This window comes from Plectropomus leopardus, chromosome 14, assembly GCF_008729295.1.
Source record: "Plectropomus leopardus isolate mb chromosome 14, YSFRI_Pleo_2.0, whole genome shotgun sequence".
NCBI classification, from domain to species: domain Eukaryota; kingdom Metazoa; phylum Chordata; class Actinopteri; order Perciformes; family Serranidae; genus Plectropomus; species Plectropomus leopardus.
Window position 1 is genome coordinate 11,876,965 of NC_056476.1, and position 13,971 is coordinate 11,890,935.

The 13,971-nt window shown below is 40.6% G+C and overlaps 1 protein-coding gene across 1 annotated transcript in view; it reads right to left on the reverse strand.

Annotated features, from left to right (window-relative positions):
* The window catches only part of aqr (aquarius intron-binding spliceosomal factor), a 60,979-nt gene that overhangs the window by 19,619 nt on the left and 27,389 nt on the right, over positions 1–13,971 (reverse strand). Inside the window, exons 24-31 of the mRNA XM_042500764.1 lie at positions 13,370–13,480; positions 12,664–12,773; positions 8,897–9,032; positions 5,731–5,940; positions 3,464–3,601; positions 3,291–3,362; positions 1,662–1,849; positions 1,374–1,545 (exon numbers count right to left, since the gene is read on the reverse strand). Of these exons, the coding sequence (XP_042356698.1) occupies positions 1,374–1,545; positions 1,662–1,849; positions 3,291–3,362; positions 3,464–3,601; positions 5,731–5,940; positions 8,897–9,032; positions 12,664–12,773; positions 13,370–13,480 (1,137 nt within the window). The remainder of the gene's footprint in view (positions 1–1,373; positions 1,546–1,661; positions 1,850–3,290; positions 3,363–3,463; positions 3,602–5,730; positions 5,941–8,896; positions 9,033–12,663; positions 12,774–13,369; positions 13,481–13,971) is intronic.

The following is a 13,971-nucleotide window of genomic DNA, read 5'->3' on the forward strand; positions in this document are numbered from 1 at the left end:
CAGTGCTTAAAATGTTATCACACTACACAGTTTTGCTGTTAACGTTGACAGTAACATTTGGGCTCCTGCGCTGGTATGGTGCCAAAGTAAACATTTTTTTAAACACCCCTATCAACCCTGCCCTCCACCCACACACAGTCTTGAGTGTCTCAGCAATGTCATGATGAAACACAATCTGGCTCCTGGTGTGAAGGACAAACCCACTGGTCTGTACTGGGCAGCTAGTGCTCACTGCAGCCTAAGCAGGGTTATGAATTTAACATATGGGCCAGTAGCTAAATCATTAAAATTTTAAAATGAATGAACTCCTGTACAATAACCCATTCAGAGGAAATGGAAGTTAGGGAAGAATACGGTTCTCTGCTCTGGTGGAACTAAGTGTGCATGAGTGTGTATCCGTGTAAAGGAGAGTGTAAATTGTGCTTCAAAACTGCCACAAGTTGTGTAACATAAACTATTTCTGCTGTTCAAACATTGCACTACGTCCTTGTGCTATAGATATACTGGTGTTAAAAACTCGGTGTTCACAGTTCTTCTTATTGAAATAACACATATGGGCCTATGTAGGTTCTTGTTGTTCGCCGCAGGGTATTTACAAGAGAAAGATATGAGTTCTGGGTTTGTTCAACATATAAAGTAATCGCCACCCAACCTGCTACATGAGAACATGACATTTATATGTTTTTTGTACTATTTAAAATGGGTAAAATCACATGAGTGTGTGGTCTTCTTTGAGCCTTCACATTAAAATACAGTACAAACAAAAAATAAAAGTACAGACAATCACAACTGCTGCTATTGTGTTATGACATGCTAATTGGGCAGACACTGAATTGCCTCGAAGGAGAGCGGCTTCGGACTCTGGAGACAGTCGTTCAGTTTGCTTCTAATTTATGTAACAGCAGTGACAGAAAGTTTGCTGATTTTTAAAATATTTAGTTCGTATTTATGATTGAATAGGCTAGTTCAAAATTAATTTAAAACTGCACATTTTCCGTTGTTTTACATTCCTGTTCTTATGTTAAGATTTTTTTGCAAGTGCTTGAGTACTCTATAATCATTTATGCAGTATTCCTATATGGCAGTTACTTAAAATGCCCATCCCTGGTATTTACTGCTGAAAACATGTCTAACCTTTTTCTTTCTGATACCAGTTCTGGTTTAATTAGTTTTCACAACACAGTAACTTTATTTTCTGGAAATTAATTTTTTGATTATTATGATATTTCTTTCATAGTTTTATTTTTGCAGTAGATTTCCAAATTAGACAGAGTGGTTTGAATGTGTAATGTAACCAGTAGACATCCTTAGTACATATAACAGTTGTAATGTTTGTGTATTTGTGTCCCTTGGTGGGTACTACTACTACTCACCTGGTAGAAGTAAGGGTTGGGCTCAGATTCTCCCACCCCATTGAAGTCCTCTACATTAATAAGCTGGAAGTCAAAGGTTAGGCCAGGGTTTGGCACCTGGAACTCAGGCAGCTGCTGGACATGAGGCAGGTTCCCCAGCTGCTTATAGCGCCAGTTGTACAGGTTACACAAGCTGTGGGACAGGAAGATAGACACACATCAAGTCACTGTTATGTCCTTTACACAAAACCAGTTACTAAGACAATGCATCTTCTGTGTTTAGCTTTATGTTTTGCCAGGGCGACCCACCTTGCACGAGCACGACCCTGTGCATCCAGATCGATGGTGGGCACTCCGAGGCGCACAAATCGGGTGAAGAGAGACTGCTCCATGTTGGAGTACTTCTGGAAGGCCATGTTCTTGATAACGGGGGGCAACTGGTGGTGGTCTCCAATCATGATCCAACGTTTCAGCCTGCTGTAGCCATCTTCTGGATTCTGTAGAGCGAGGAAGCAAAATAAGTGGTAAGAACACTGATTACAGAAAACACCTGAATGATTTGTACTAGACTCAGTAAGGATTTTTTCTATTTTTGTCCAACTTTATTCAATTTTGCCTAATGACTTTATCATATTAAATAGTGCATGTGAAATTAGATCTTCAGCAGATAATAACATTTAACTCCAGGTGGGCAGTGAAGCATAAAGGGGCTCTACAGCTGTCTACGTCAGGTTTTTCTTATTAGATATGGTTTATTTGGAACTGGACCTCAGACAAATCTGATAAACGAAGCTTTGCAAATCAAGAGTTGATTTAATCACTAAAATCACTGATAAGGGTTGAATGGCTGTATAAGAAAAGGGAAGGGGAGGAGGAGATATAAACAGTTTCGCTGTGACGTATACCCGGCAGAAGGCTCGGACTGTGACTCACTAGAGAAGAGAGATAAAGACAGGAGCTCTGGCGAGGTTGTTGAATGGGATGATGCGCTTAATGATCTCATCTGTAAACAGACATTAGCGCTATCTCGGACAATTAGGCACAACTACCAAAGACAAGCACCATTACTGTGTTTGGAGACCATCAGTCAGACCTTAATAGAGGAAGTCAGGTGGTAGAAAGCTGAGTAAAGGATTAAACAAGCCTTGATGTTGGAACTTATGATGGTGCTTTGACCTGGCAGTGAGTTTTCTGGCAAGGCACGGCTGTAGTTTTTCAATAGTCAAGAGTAACAGCTCAAATGTTCACAGTCTAAGGCCTTGACACACTGAGGGGGTGTAAAAAAATAACACTAAAATACAAAATACTTGGCCTGCAATATTTTACATCAGAACTAGTCATAGTTGCAATGATGCAAATTTGTAACAACTAGCACGATCCTACTGACTAAAAGCAGTGTGTAGTCTGTCTGAGGTTGGTTCCTGTATAGCCTAACCTACTATAACCTATTTTTATTTTAGTTTTCGTTTAGAAAAATATTTTGAGGGAATCTGAGTTCCCTCTGGTAAATACCTACACAGTGTATACGTCTAGAGTTTTAATTGTGGAAGCTATGTCACAGAAAGTAGGGATCTGGTATGTGCTGCATTTTTTAAGTTTGAAAAGATTTATAAAGTTTGCTGTCCTTCATTTGGACATAAGTGTAGGTGAAATGTCACTGGTTTATTCCTTTATTTGTGGTAAAAGACTATCAACCCTGTTCTGAAAATAAAATCATGAAGCTTTTTTGATACATATTTGTATTCTGTGTGACGGTACTCATGACAAAAAAATAAAAAAAACAACAGTTTAGTTTTGTTAACAAATAAATATACTGATGTGCAAATTAATTGCAAAATCAATTGCAAAAAAGAAAAAAAAACACCTCTTGTCAAGGCCTTTAGTCATAAAGCCTGCACAGCATACTTAAGTTTTAATACTTAGCCAGGACAGGGTTACCTGTAACAGGAGGGGGATGAAGGTCTCGATCTCCAGAATCTGTGCAGCTTCCTCCATCAGGATGTTGTCATACTAACAAAGAGAATCAGCAATTTAAACCGAGTCCTTTAAGTAACTGCAGTAGCTTAACCAGGTTATTGCCTTTTTTTTTTTTTTAACTGTGAAGAGCATACCTTAAATCCCAGCTCCACCAGGTCATGACGTTTGAGTGCAGCATGTGTACAGGTCATGGCAATGATTTTGGCTTCCTTCACAAGCAGATACTTGGAGCGGTCCAATCCACTCCTCAGCAGTTCAAATGCCCTAAACTCCTGCAGGGTAGACAAGAGAGGAGATGAGGGTCAGGAGCTGGTCACTGTGCAAAAAATGTTTGGGAACAGAAAAAGAAATTAAGAAAAACAGCAACCTCCCATAGGCAATTAAAAACTGCTTTTATATAGACCTCTGGGAAGAATTTAGCAATCTTAGACTTATTTACATACTGTAGATATGCATGCATCTATTTGTGAATGAAGTTAAGTTTGGCTTTCATGTTTCATACAGACTGTGGGCGGGTGGGGGGAGGGGGAACTTAAATCATGGCATTCTGACAAAATGATGGATGATCACTGTCAGAGATGATGGATAAGGTGATTATCTAAGGTGAAATAATCACATCTATAAAAGAAAAGTCACAGTTCAATATTCAGATACAACCCCAATACATCTTTGGGTCACCCACATTTAAAAACTGCAGGGTGGCTTAACCCCAGCACTACTAATATCTCCTACTGCCTCTACTTTTGATTCATAGTCATAAAATATGCTGCAGTGATTGGCAATCTAACTGTCTGTTAATTAAAAACATTATTAAAATAATCCCTCTGCTTTCTCATTTCATAAGGAAACAGTCTCTTCTTTTCCCATGATGCAGCGATACAGAGGTCAGCGAGCCTGGAGAGTATGCTGTTTGCTGTTAAATAACTGCAGCTTGAGGATGGTTTAAACTGGAAAGGAAAATTGAGGGCCATTTTCTTCTTTTTTTTTTTCAAAATATGAATGAGATTACTTCAGAGCCCCGATATCATAGCACTATAAAAACCACGCTGTGGTGGAGAAACACAGTGAGGCAATATGGGTAAACAGGCGTGCTATTTTCAAGTCGCCACGCTAGCTGGGTAGGGGTAGGGAAGAGAGAGAGGAGGAGAGGGCGGAGGACTCGGACAGCACTGGGGTATAAATATTTGATGTGTTACTATTTTAGCATTAATATTAAACCAATCAAAACATGCAATATTGATGAGGTCTATTTTTAACCCCCATGGCTCCAGAGCAGTGGAAGGGTGAAATCAAGATGGTAAGGATTCACAGACACTGAGAAGAGAGGGAAGAGAGAAAAGAGTAAACAGCAGTAAAGATGTGGTGGGACTGCAGAGGAGGAAACGAGAGATGTCTATACAGGAGGAACCCAGGAGGCACGTTGTGTTGCTGTCTTTCTGTCTTGCACTGCATTCGTTGGATATTCCTGACAGCTTATTCCAAACTGCTTTTACATTTGAAGAGGCAGACAGATAAGCATATTCAGCACATTGTTGCTTTGTCTACCCTGCACCACAGACAGCAATACCTCTTAATGGGTGTACAGATTTCACTGCAGCATGGGTGAGGCTGAGGGAGGAGGGAGAGGTGCTGTGATGCAGTGATACAGAGGCCAGCCAGATAAATCAAGGTCACCACACATGTTGGGATATTACCTCAAGCCAATAACTTCTTTATTGCTTTTCAGAGACCTTCTTGGTGTTCCCATAAATCTGAAATGTTATTGTTATCCCTATAGAAATACTCGATGGGCCGAGGAGGAGCAACGATAACGCATTCAGGTGTGTTTGTAAGAGCGAAAGAGTGTGGAAAAAGAGTGACACGGAGAGTAAAAAAGATAAGTTGTAACAGCCTTCATCACATTGTTGTACCGCTCATTTTTTTAAGAGGGTCAGCAATCCTATCTACAAATAAACTGTTAAGTATCTTATATAATGATTCACTATAGCTACTAGACAGGTGATGACTAAAACTCAGAGAGATACAAAAGTGGCAGAAGAGCTACTTACGAGCAGACACATCCACCGTCTGACCAGCCACTATTAATCTACAACAACCTGCCATTGTGGCACAGTTACTTGTGCATATAAGATTGTGAAATACCTGCAGACACAGCTGGTAAACAGTCTGCAAGTTCTTTTAAATGCAGCTGTAAAAGAATGAAAGTGCTGTATATGTTTACCACTAATTAGCTAAAGATGATGTGTCCAGTTCAGCTTTTAATTAATTCAATTTAACTGTAAAAACATGTGCTCTAGAACTAAAATTGCCTTTTTGCACTGAAGTAACCTCCTTAGATCCCACTGGGTGATGCTCAGCAGTGAGAGAACTAGTTCACTGTGTGTTTGTGTGACATTCGTACCTCCAGCTGGGTAAATATTTTCTTGATGTGGCGGTAGCAGCCCTCTGCGATATCCATGTCCTCTTCATATGACCGGCCCTTGAACACAGGCTGGGGTGCATTGGAGAAGTACTTGTGGAAGGGAAAGTGTGCCGCCACAGCTTCCACGTCCACTGTCTTGCCCTGTTTAGGCCTGACTTTGCTCATGTACTCTTCCCAGCGAGATATCACCTGGAGAGAGAGAGAGAGAGAGAGAGCGCAAACATTTAGTACACTCCGAATGTTAAGAGGTCGAGCCCTAATAGTGGTCTGTTTAGAGTAGGCTAGAGATCCCCACACTGGCAGGGCTGAATATCACTTAAAAAATAAGATACCAGTACTATTAAAATGATACAAATACCAACAGAATACTTAATTCTATACCCATAACATGAATTGAGTGGCATGTAGCAAAAGCCATACTTCTTTTAAGATTATTTTTGATGAGTTTACTCTATTCGATAAACCAGCTTTACAGTGAAATGGGGAGAGAGAGGGGACGACCCCATGGATGCTGTGGCAAGGACAGAGCCTTTGTACATGGGGCACCTGCCACACCAGGTGAGATACTGAGCACCCCAATGAGCCACACCTGTGAACATTTTGGTAGCATCTCGATTATGAACTGCCGACTAAATACACCACGCTAGACAGACTGCATGGGTCGTGGCTGATGCTGCAGGAATGTGAGCTCTGCACCAGGAAGACAGAGAGTCTGCCCAGCCTCATGTACACAGTAACAGGCCTAACTGTTTCCATCACATGGCTAAGGTTATCTAACAGTTATTAATGAGTTTAACGACTGAGTTGAGCTGTTTCGGTTGTGGTGTGAGAGCGGCTCTGGAGAAGGCAGCAACACAAGTTTGCTTATATAGCAGGGAGTCTAAAAGTCAGGGGTCAGACCCCTGGGGAAGCATAGAATGCAGGTATTGTTTATGTTTCGATACCATTTTCTTCTGGGTTGTTTTGGTTGATACTTTGAAGGTATTAAATACCAGTAACAGGCCCCCAGGAAAGCGGCTCAGCCTTGCAGCAGATTTCTCCCTGCAGCCACTCATGGTATTGCAGAGAAAAATCTGCTGCTCTTTGATAATTTTCTCCATGGAACACCATTATAAAAAAGACATTTGTAAAACTGGACACCTCAAATTGCAAACAAGGTCAATTATCAATCTTTCTATAATGCATTTTTTAGCCAAGGAGGTTTTTTTCCTTTTGTAAAAGTTTCCTTACACTGAGAAAGGTGATTTTAAAGCGGGGCCACGGGAGAAACACTACTGCACATATTCAGTGGGCCACATACAGTGTAAGTAAACCTGGAAGCTAAAAACGTTTTTGGCGCTTGCACCAGGCAAGCAACTCCATTGGAATGAAAAGACCCATCTTTGGTCTGGTGTCTCTGTATTATTATAGCCAACACTGAACCCTACACTCATCCTTATGGCTTGTATGAATTATTGCTCTATGTGTTTTTGTATGATCACACAAATACAAACAGGCCTTCTGAGTTAAGCCAACCTTTTTGGCACATTCTGAGTGCATGTAAAGGTGGGTTGGATGGTATGTATGACATGCGGCTTTGAAATGATACTGACAGATAAATCACAACTGTTTACACAAAATGACCATGGCAGCAAAGTGTTTGCAGCTTGATTTAGCTACTACATAAATAAACTCACGAAGGGACTTTACAGAATGCACACTCCACAAGCTATGACTTAGTCAATGCGTGTCTGAGGTCTACAAAGTGCTGTATGCACACATAGTGGGTGTCTGCATGGCTCTGCCAAACCTGTATTTTCTCTGCAATTATTTGACCATGGCAAAAAAAAAAAAAAAAAATTACACACAAATATACAAATGGGAACAGATAGCCTCGCTGGTATACAGGTTTCCCTGCTGAGCACCTAATAAACCAGCTTCATCCAAACAGCAGGATAGCCTAGATCTAAAAATACCCCTGTGAAAAACAACATTAAGGATAACGTTAATGAGCCTGCCAGAGGACTCCGCTTAATTACACGTTAAGCATATGTCTGTATGGATTATTAAGACCACCATCGAAACCTTGAGTTCGTGTATATGTGCCTTGTTATCATTGACAGTGTACACTCTGCTCATGGTCACAGATTCACCACACTAGTTCTGTGACATTTGAAGATGTAAATGTCAAGGAGTTGTTACACTATTGGCCAGTTTTCAGAGCAAAAATAAACACAAGAACTCAGTTAACATAAAGGTTGAGAGTCCAGTCTCACATTAAATTAACAAGGAGCCACAGTTGTGTGTGTGAGGCAGACAACTGACAGATTTCTGGCAAGGTGCAAAAATGGCAGCATGAACACCATCAGACATGAACTCTGACACTAGAGCTCTGGTAACAGCCGAGGTATCCAAATATTTTCTGTGGCTTTGAGTCACCAGACAATCATCTACTCTTGGGTGTAGTTTAAGCTATGACCATCACTAAAAACTATGTCGCTGGCAGCTTTACACTCATTTTAACAGTATCAATCTTACATTACTCAGGTTTTTCAGAGCAATAAAAGTTTGGATATGATTTCAAGCTCCCAATACCACTGAAAATGACAGCTACACGGCCCCTTCTTTATGTTACAATGTCTATTTCAGAGCCTTTCCAAAGAGGCATGGGAATACAAGAGTAATTGTCTGCAGATGCATTTCTCCTGCAGCCCGAGAGGACAGTGTTAATTAGGTGACACTAATAAACAGCAAGGCTTGAGACTATTTCTAGCGTATTTGCAGTCTAGGCAAAAAGAGTAGCGAGTCTGGGGAATGGAAACTTTAATTACGTCTGGGTTTGACTGGCATGGATATGTCTGAGGAACAGGAAAGACAATATAGAACTCCTTTCTAATTAATTCAGTAAAATATCTCCTGGATCCCCTGAACTCTCTCCCTCTCTCTGTAAATCAATATTAACAACCAAATACAAGTTTCAGACAACTGCGTTTTGGTAAGGTTTGTTTTGCGAAGCCTTATGTTATTAGAACTTTTATTTGGACAATATGAACCCATTCCTACTGCAAAATCAGAGGCATATCCTATGCAACATTAGTCTGTTACATTTTGTGAATCTCTCTACATGTTGCAGAATTATATACATTCAGCCCAGTTATAGTCTTACCTGGTAGAGGTAAAAGTGTCCAGCAGTCTCACAGGTGTAGGAAACATCTCCCGGGACATCCAAACTCTCCTGCAACCTCCCCACCTCTCTGAGGAGCTCCAGTCTTCTTGCTAGGACATAGTTCACTCTGCCGTATCTGGAGACAGACAGCACAACATAGTTGGTCAACAATTAAATAATTTACAGTTCTGTACAGGGACAAAAAGACAGGTTAAGACTGATACAATGATGTAAGACGATCCATGTTTGTTCATGTCGTTGTTTGCTTGTCCACGTTGTTCAATTGGCTGTTTCTGGAACTGAATGCAGTACAGCCGTACATTATTAAACAAACACCTTCCAGGCATTTGCAGATGGAAAACTGCCAGCGCTCGCTAATTTTTAAATTTGAAACCATTTCCAGACCTGGGAAATAGTTTTTTTTTAATCTCATAACTTTTCCTGGAATTTTCATAAGTTTTCCTGTAATTTTACGACCATGGAAACCTTTAGATGGTCTTATTTCAAAATGACACTGACTTTGTAAATGTTGTTACACTGATGTTTTATTAAACTTTCTGATGCAGTGAGTGATGACATTGACAGTTGTGTGTTCCTGTGCTGCAGTATCAACTTCACTGCACAACAATTGGTGTCATGACCCAGGTTCATCAACCTATGTGCTAGTGAGGTGACCCAGACAGAGACCTCAGACAAACTACTGCATATAACAAACATGTGAGACATTGTGTCTTGTTATTGTTAATTCAGCCTGTGATTTGATTTGGATAATTTCCTGCAGTGGCATCAGCTTGTTAAATGTCATGAATTGAAATTTTCAACAGAGTTATTTCTTCATTATGTGATTGAGTTGATTGTGTGGAATTTTGGTTGTAATTTCTGACATTGTGTTTGTGTGGTTGGCTGTGAGTAAGCAGGTGATGAAATGCCTGGTCATCTGAGGACATGCAGCATCAAAAAAGTAAAATATGTTAAATATATTGCAAATATGACCCAGTGGAGTACAGAGGTTTAAAGAGGGCAATGGCTGTCCTTGACTGTACGCAAGATTTGTTTAGGAGCTATCATGCATCCTTTTGTGCAGCTAAACAACACTGCTTAAAAGCAATTATCAGGTCGCAACAAGACAAGCAGCACACACAGGAAGACAGGAAGTGGGAGGGGTCACAGGGTAATACTAGAGGTGAACTCTATTTTTAGACTCTCTGCAAAGATCCTCAGTCAGCAGATGACTCAAAGACAGTCACAGTGGTCTGCCTGTTTGGCCTGAATAAAATTAAATAAAAATGGGGAGTGACCTTGCTTCCCAGGATGACGGACCTGTAATGAATTCAGCTACTGAGACAGGTACCCAGAATAGATACCCAGGTGTGAACAGCAGCATTTATCGACAGGATTGTATTTCTTTCTTTCTTTTTTAAAATCCCATAAATGTAAAACTTACACACAACAGCAGCAACAGTGCTTAAACATGAATAAGGATACTGCATTTCTTTTCCACCCGGAGCAAAAGTGGCATCATGACATTTTCTAGACAAAGAAAAATTTTTACCTAGACCCCAGGGTGCACACATAGACCGCCCACAACTGAGCATACAACTTGGATTTTTTTTTTTGAAGGTCCCCCTATACACAAAGCAACATGCACTCCCTGCAGTCTCATTAAAACTGCACAAAATTCATCATGAAATGCAGGGCGGCATTGTTAATTGATGGTGATGTAGCTTTCCCTTTGTTAGGCGTTCGGGGGAGCACTGCCTTCCATTTTGTCATCTCGTATACAGCGTTAATTAAAACTCTGGCTCTCTCCTCTCGCTTGTGTCAGTGGGGTGGAAGGAGTGTGGAGTCTGCATGTTGTTATGAGGCAGCCAGGCAGGCGGGAACATATTAAATGCTGCTAGCTAAAGCTCTTTCTTTTATGTTGGCGTTTCTGCATAATTTAAGAATGTAACAGACTGCCTCTGTGTGCAGACACCCGTTCCCATACACCACTATTCATACTACAGTCATACACTCACAGTGAGCATTAGTCATATACATAGTACAGGAAATCAGCGACATGCATCACCCCTCCCTTCATCTACTGAAGTGATGCTAAGAGCTATAGGGTGCTCGGTGCCACAGATGGATAAGGTGGTAATTAACAATGAAGGCCATAAGGAAACTTTAAATAGTAACAGCATAAAAGCTTAATTATTTTCAATAATGCTGAGCTATTTATATGCATGAACAGGCTAAAAAGCTTCGCCAGCAAAGAAAAAGACGGCTCTGGCTGATTCATCTAATAATGGTGTTAAATATAGCAGCAGTCATGTAGAACTGTAAATGTTTTGGGTATCTTGAGAAAATCTCTCTTTCTCAAGTCTGTCAGGAGTGCGTAAAGAGCGCTGCCCCCAAACTTCAACTCACCATGTCTCAGTAGTAAAGACTGAGTCACTATCCTTTAAGGCATAACACACAGACAAGCATGCACGCACACATGCACGCACACACACACACACACACACACACACACACACACACACACACACACACACACACACACATTACACACGATGTAGATAGCTGGGAACTACTGGGGCTTCCTTAACAGGACTCTAGTGGTTCTTGTCTGAGGCCATTTGTTCAGAGCCTGCCACCAGAGCTAGATGAAGAACAGTAACACTGTGAACTGCTGTTTAGCTTATATTGTATTACATTTCTGCCAATATTTCACCCTCAATCCTACATACCGGGCCTGTAAATCACAGCCAGGTAATGTTGCCCACCACAGATTTGAGTAGTATTTCCAGACCTGAGCAAATAAACATTAAGGTCTTAAAATCCTGAAATTAAATGTATTTATACATGTAATCATTTATTTATTTGTGTATTTATTCATTTAATTATTCAGTCTTACTTTTGCAAATGAATCATTCATTCAAAGGCCTAATTCATGAGCTTGGAAAATTATCATAAATACTAAATAGCTAACTTCACTGTTCAAGTTATATCAAAAGGGTCCAAACATTTTAACATTAAAAAGTTTTGGGTATATTCCATGAAAAGTAGTGATTTGAGCATTTGCTTGTATTTATTTGTTTAATTGAAGGGTTTTTTTTAAATTATTATTAGTATTATGGTCAGCCATACCTGTTACTATAGACTTACAGTAGAGGTATTTGTATAAATATTGCTTCTCTCTGATAAAGCACAAATATATCAAGTGAATCTTTGGTTGGCTATAACTTTCAATTGATTTTGCTCACAAACAGTAACTGACAATTCCTGCATACTTCATAAAAAGAAGTTTTCATCAAAATGTCTTGACGAACGGGCACAAGGTCAGTTCTTGTGGTCCAGGGCAGTGATGAGAGGGTTAATCAGACAGGAAATGCCTGAGTGCAGGTCTATAGGGAGAGATCCCTTTCACTGGTGAAAAGGTCTTAAAGGCCTGAGAGGCCAACAGTGTCTAATGAAGATAAACCAGGTCCATGGCCTGGCATACGGGAGTATCAAGTAGCCCTGTCACTGTGTTGGCTCACAATCATTATGTATGTGAGCAGCTGGGCTGCTTTTGTGTACGTGTGTGTGTTGTCTGCTTTGATCAAACTGCAAGGGCTGCTTCTGCAGCATACATGCACTGCAAGTCTGTCACTACTTGTTGAAAGCACTTTCACACATGCATGTATGAATTCAAGTAGTCTCAATTTCCACATGTGCATTTCTGTTTGCTTAATTGCATCTATGTGTGTGTTCTCTCTCCACCTGTCCTCTGCTAGCCTCACCTGCTGAAGTCCTTCTCAGTCTCCAGCTCCTCTTCTCCATGGCCCAGACGAAGGAGGTGGCGCTCGTCAATGTCTAGAGCCATGATCTTTTCAAACAGCTGGTTTAGAGCCTGGTGCAGAATGAACCATGGAAACAAGTAAACATGATCAGACATGGAAAACCCTGCTTTGATCTGTGTGTGTATTTTCTCATCTGTCAACAGCACTTGTACATATAAACCCTTCTTGACTCTGTCTCTCTTTTAGTCTGTATGAATTCGGTGTAACTCTTGATGCAGTGTTGCTAATGTATAATAAATTTGAGTTGTTCATTATGTTATGAAGCAAGTGTCTATTGCTGTATAAGGATTATAAATGGAACGGGGAACTATTGCATGAGATTTGGGTTTTAATTTTTATATCCAACTATGGTTCTTGTGGCCAAGGTTTCTTTTGGCAACCTTCCACTGATGTTAAACAAGAGTAGATTACTTTATGATTAAATACTAAAGGGAGAGGACTGGTTCACAAGAGAGCTTAGATTTTAATATTTCCTCCATGGCTTGAATGTGACTATCGCCTGATTAATGGGCAGTTCTGGTCCAAGCTCTAAATTCTCCAGACAGCTCCACTGTTTTTTGAGCAGAGAGTTGGGGAAACTTATCAGCGATAAGAATTGTGCTGAGCCATTTTGGGCGTAGACGTGCTGTGTGTGTGGTGGATTAACCTGATTTGAGTGTGTGACTATGAGGGTCCTCTGCTCAGGAAAGTTGTGATAGAGGTTTGAGATGATCTGAACGGCAACATCCGTCTTTCCGGTACCTGGTGGTCCAACAACCTAGAGAAATGGCAGGGAGTGAAGAAGGGGTGTGGTGAGAAAAAAGGCAAAATTTTAACAGAAAGAAGCAGAAGAGAAGCACAATCAAGAGTTAGGTCACAGTGCAAAGGCACTTGCCTTGGAGACACCCTAGTGGTTGTGACAGCTAGGCCGTGGGCATGTCAGAACGGGCTAGGCTGGTGCCTCATTGTTAGCCGTGCTCACATATACAATGCAACACAGCTGTGGTGTTGCCTGACATGCCAAGACCCAGTGACTACTGAAAATGGAAAAAAACTAAAAGCATCTTTCTTTTGTACTGAATGTTATTAGCTCTTTATCTCTGTAAACAGGCTACAATGATAATGAGCCTCATATTTACTTAACTGGGGGGAATGTGATCTAATTTACCAAATAAATATTCATGAAACAGGTTAGTTTTAGTATGGGTATCTCAGGTGAGTCATTTCTGCTAAAATAGTGAGCACAATATGACATTCCTGCATAAATCA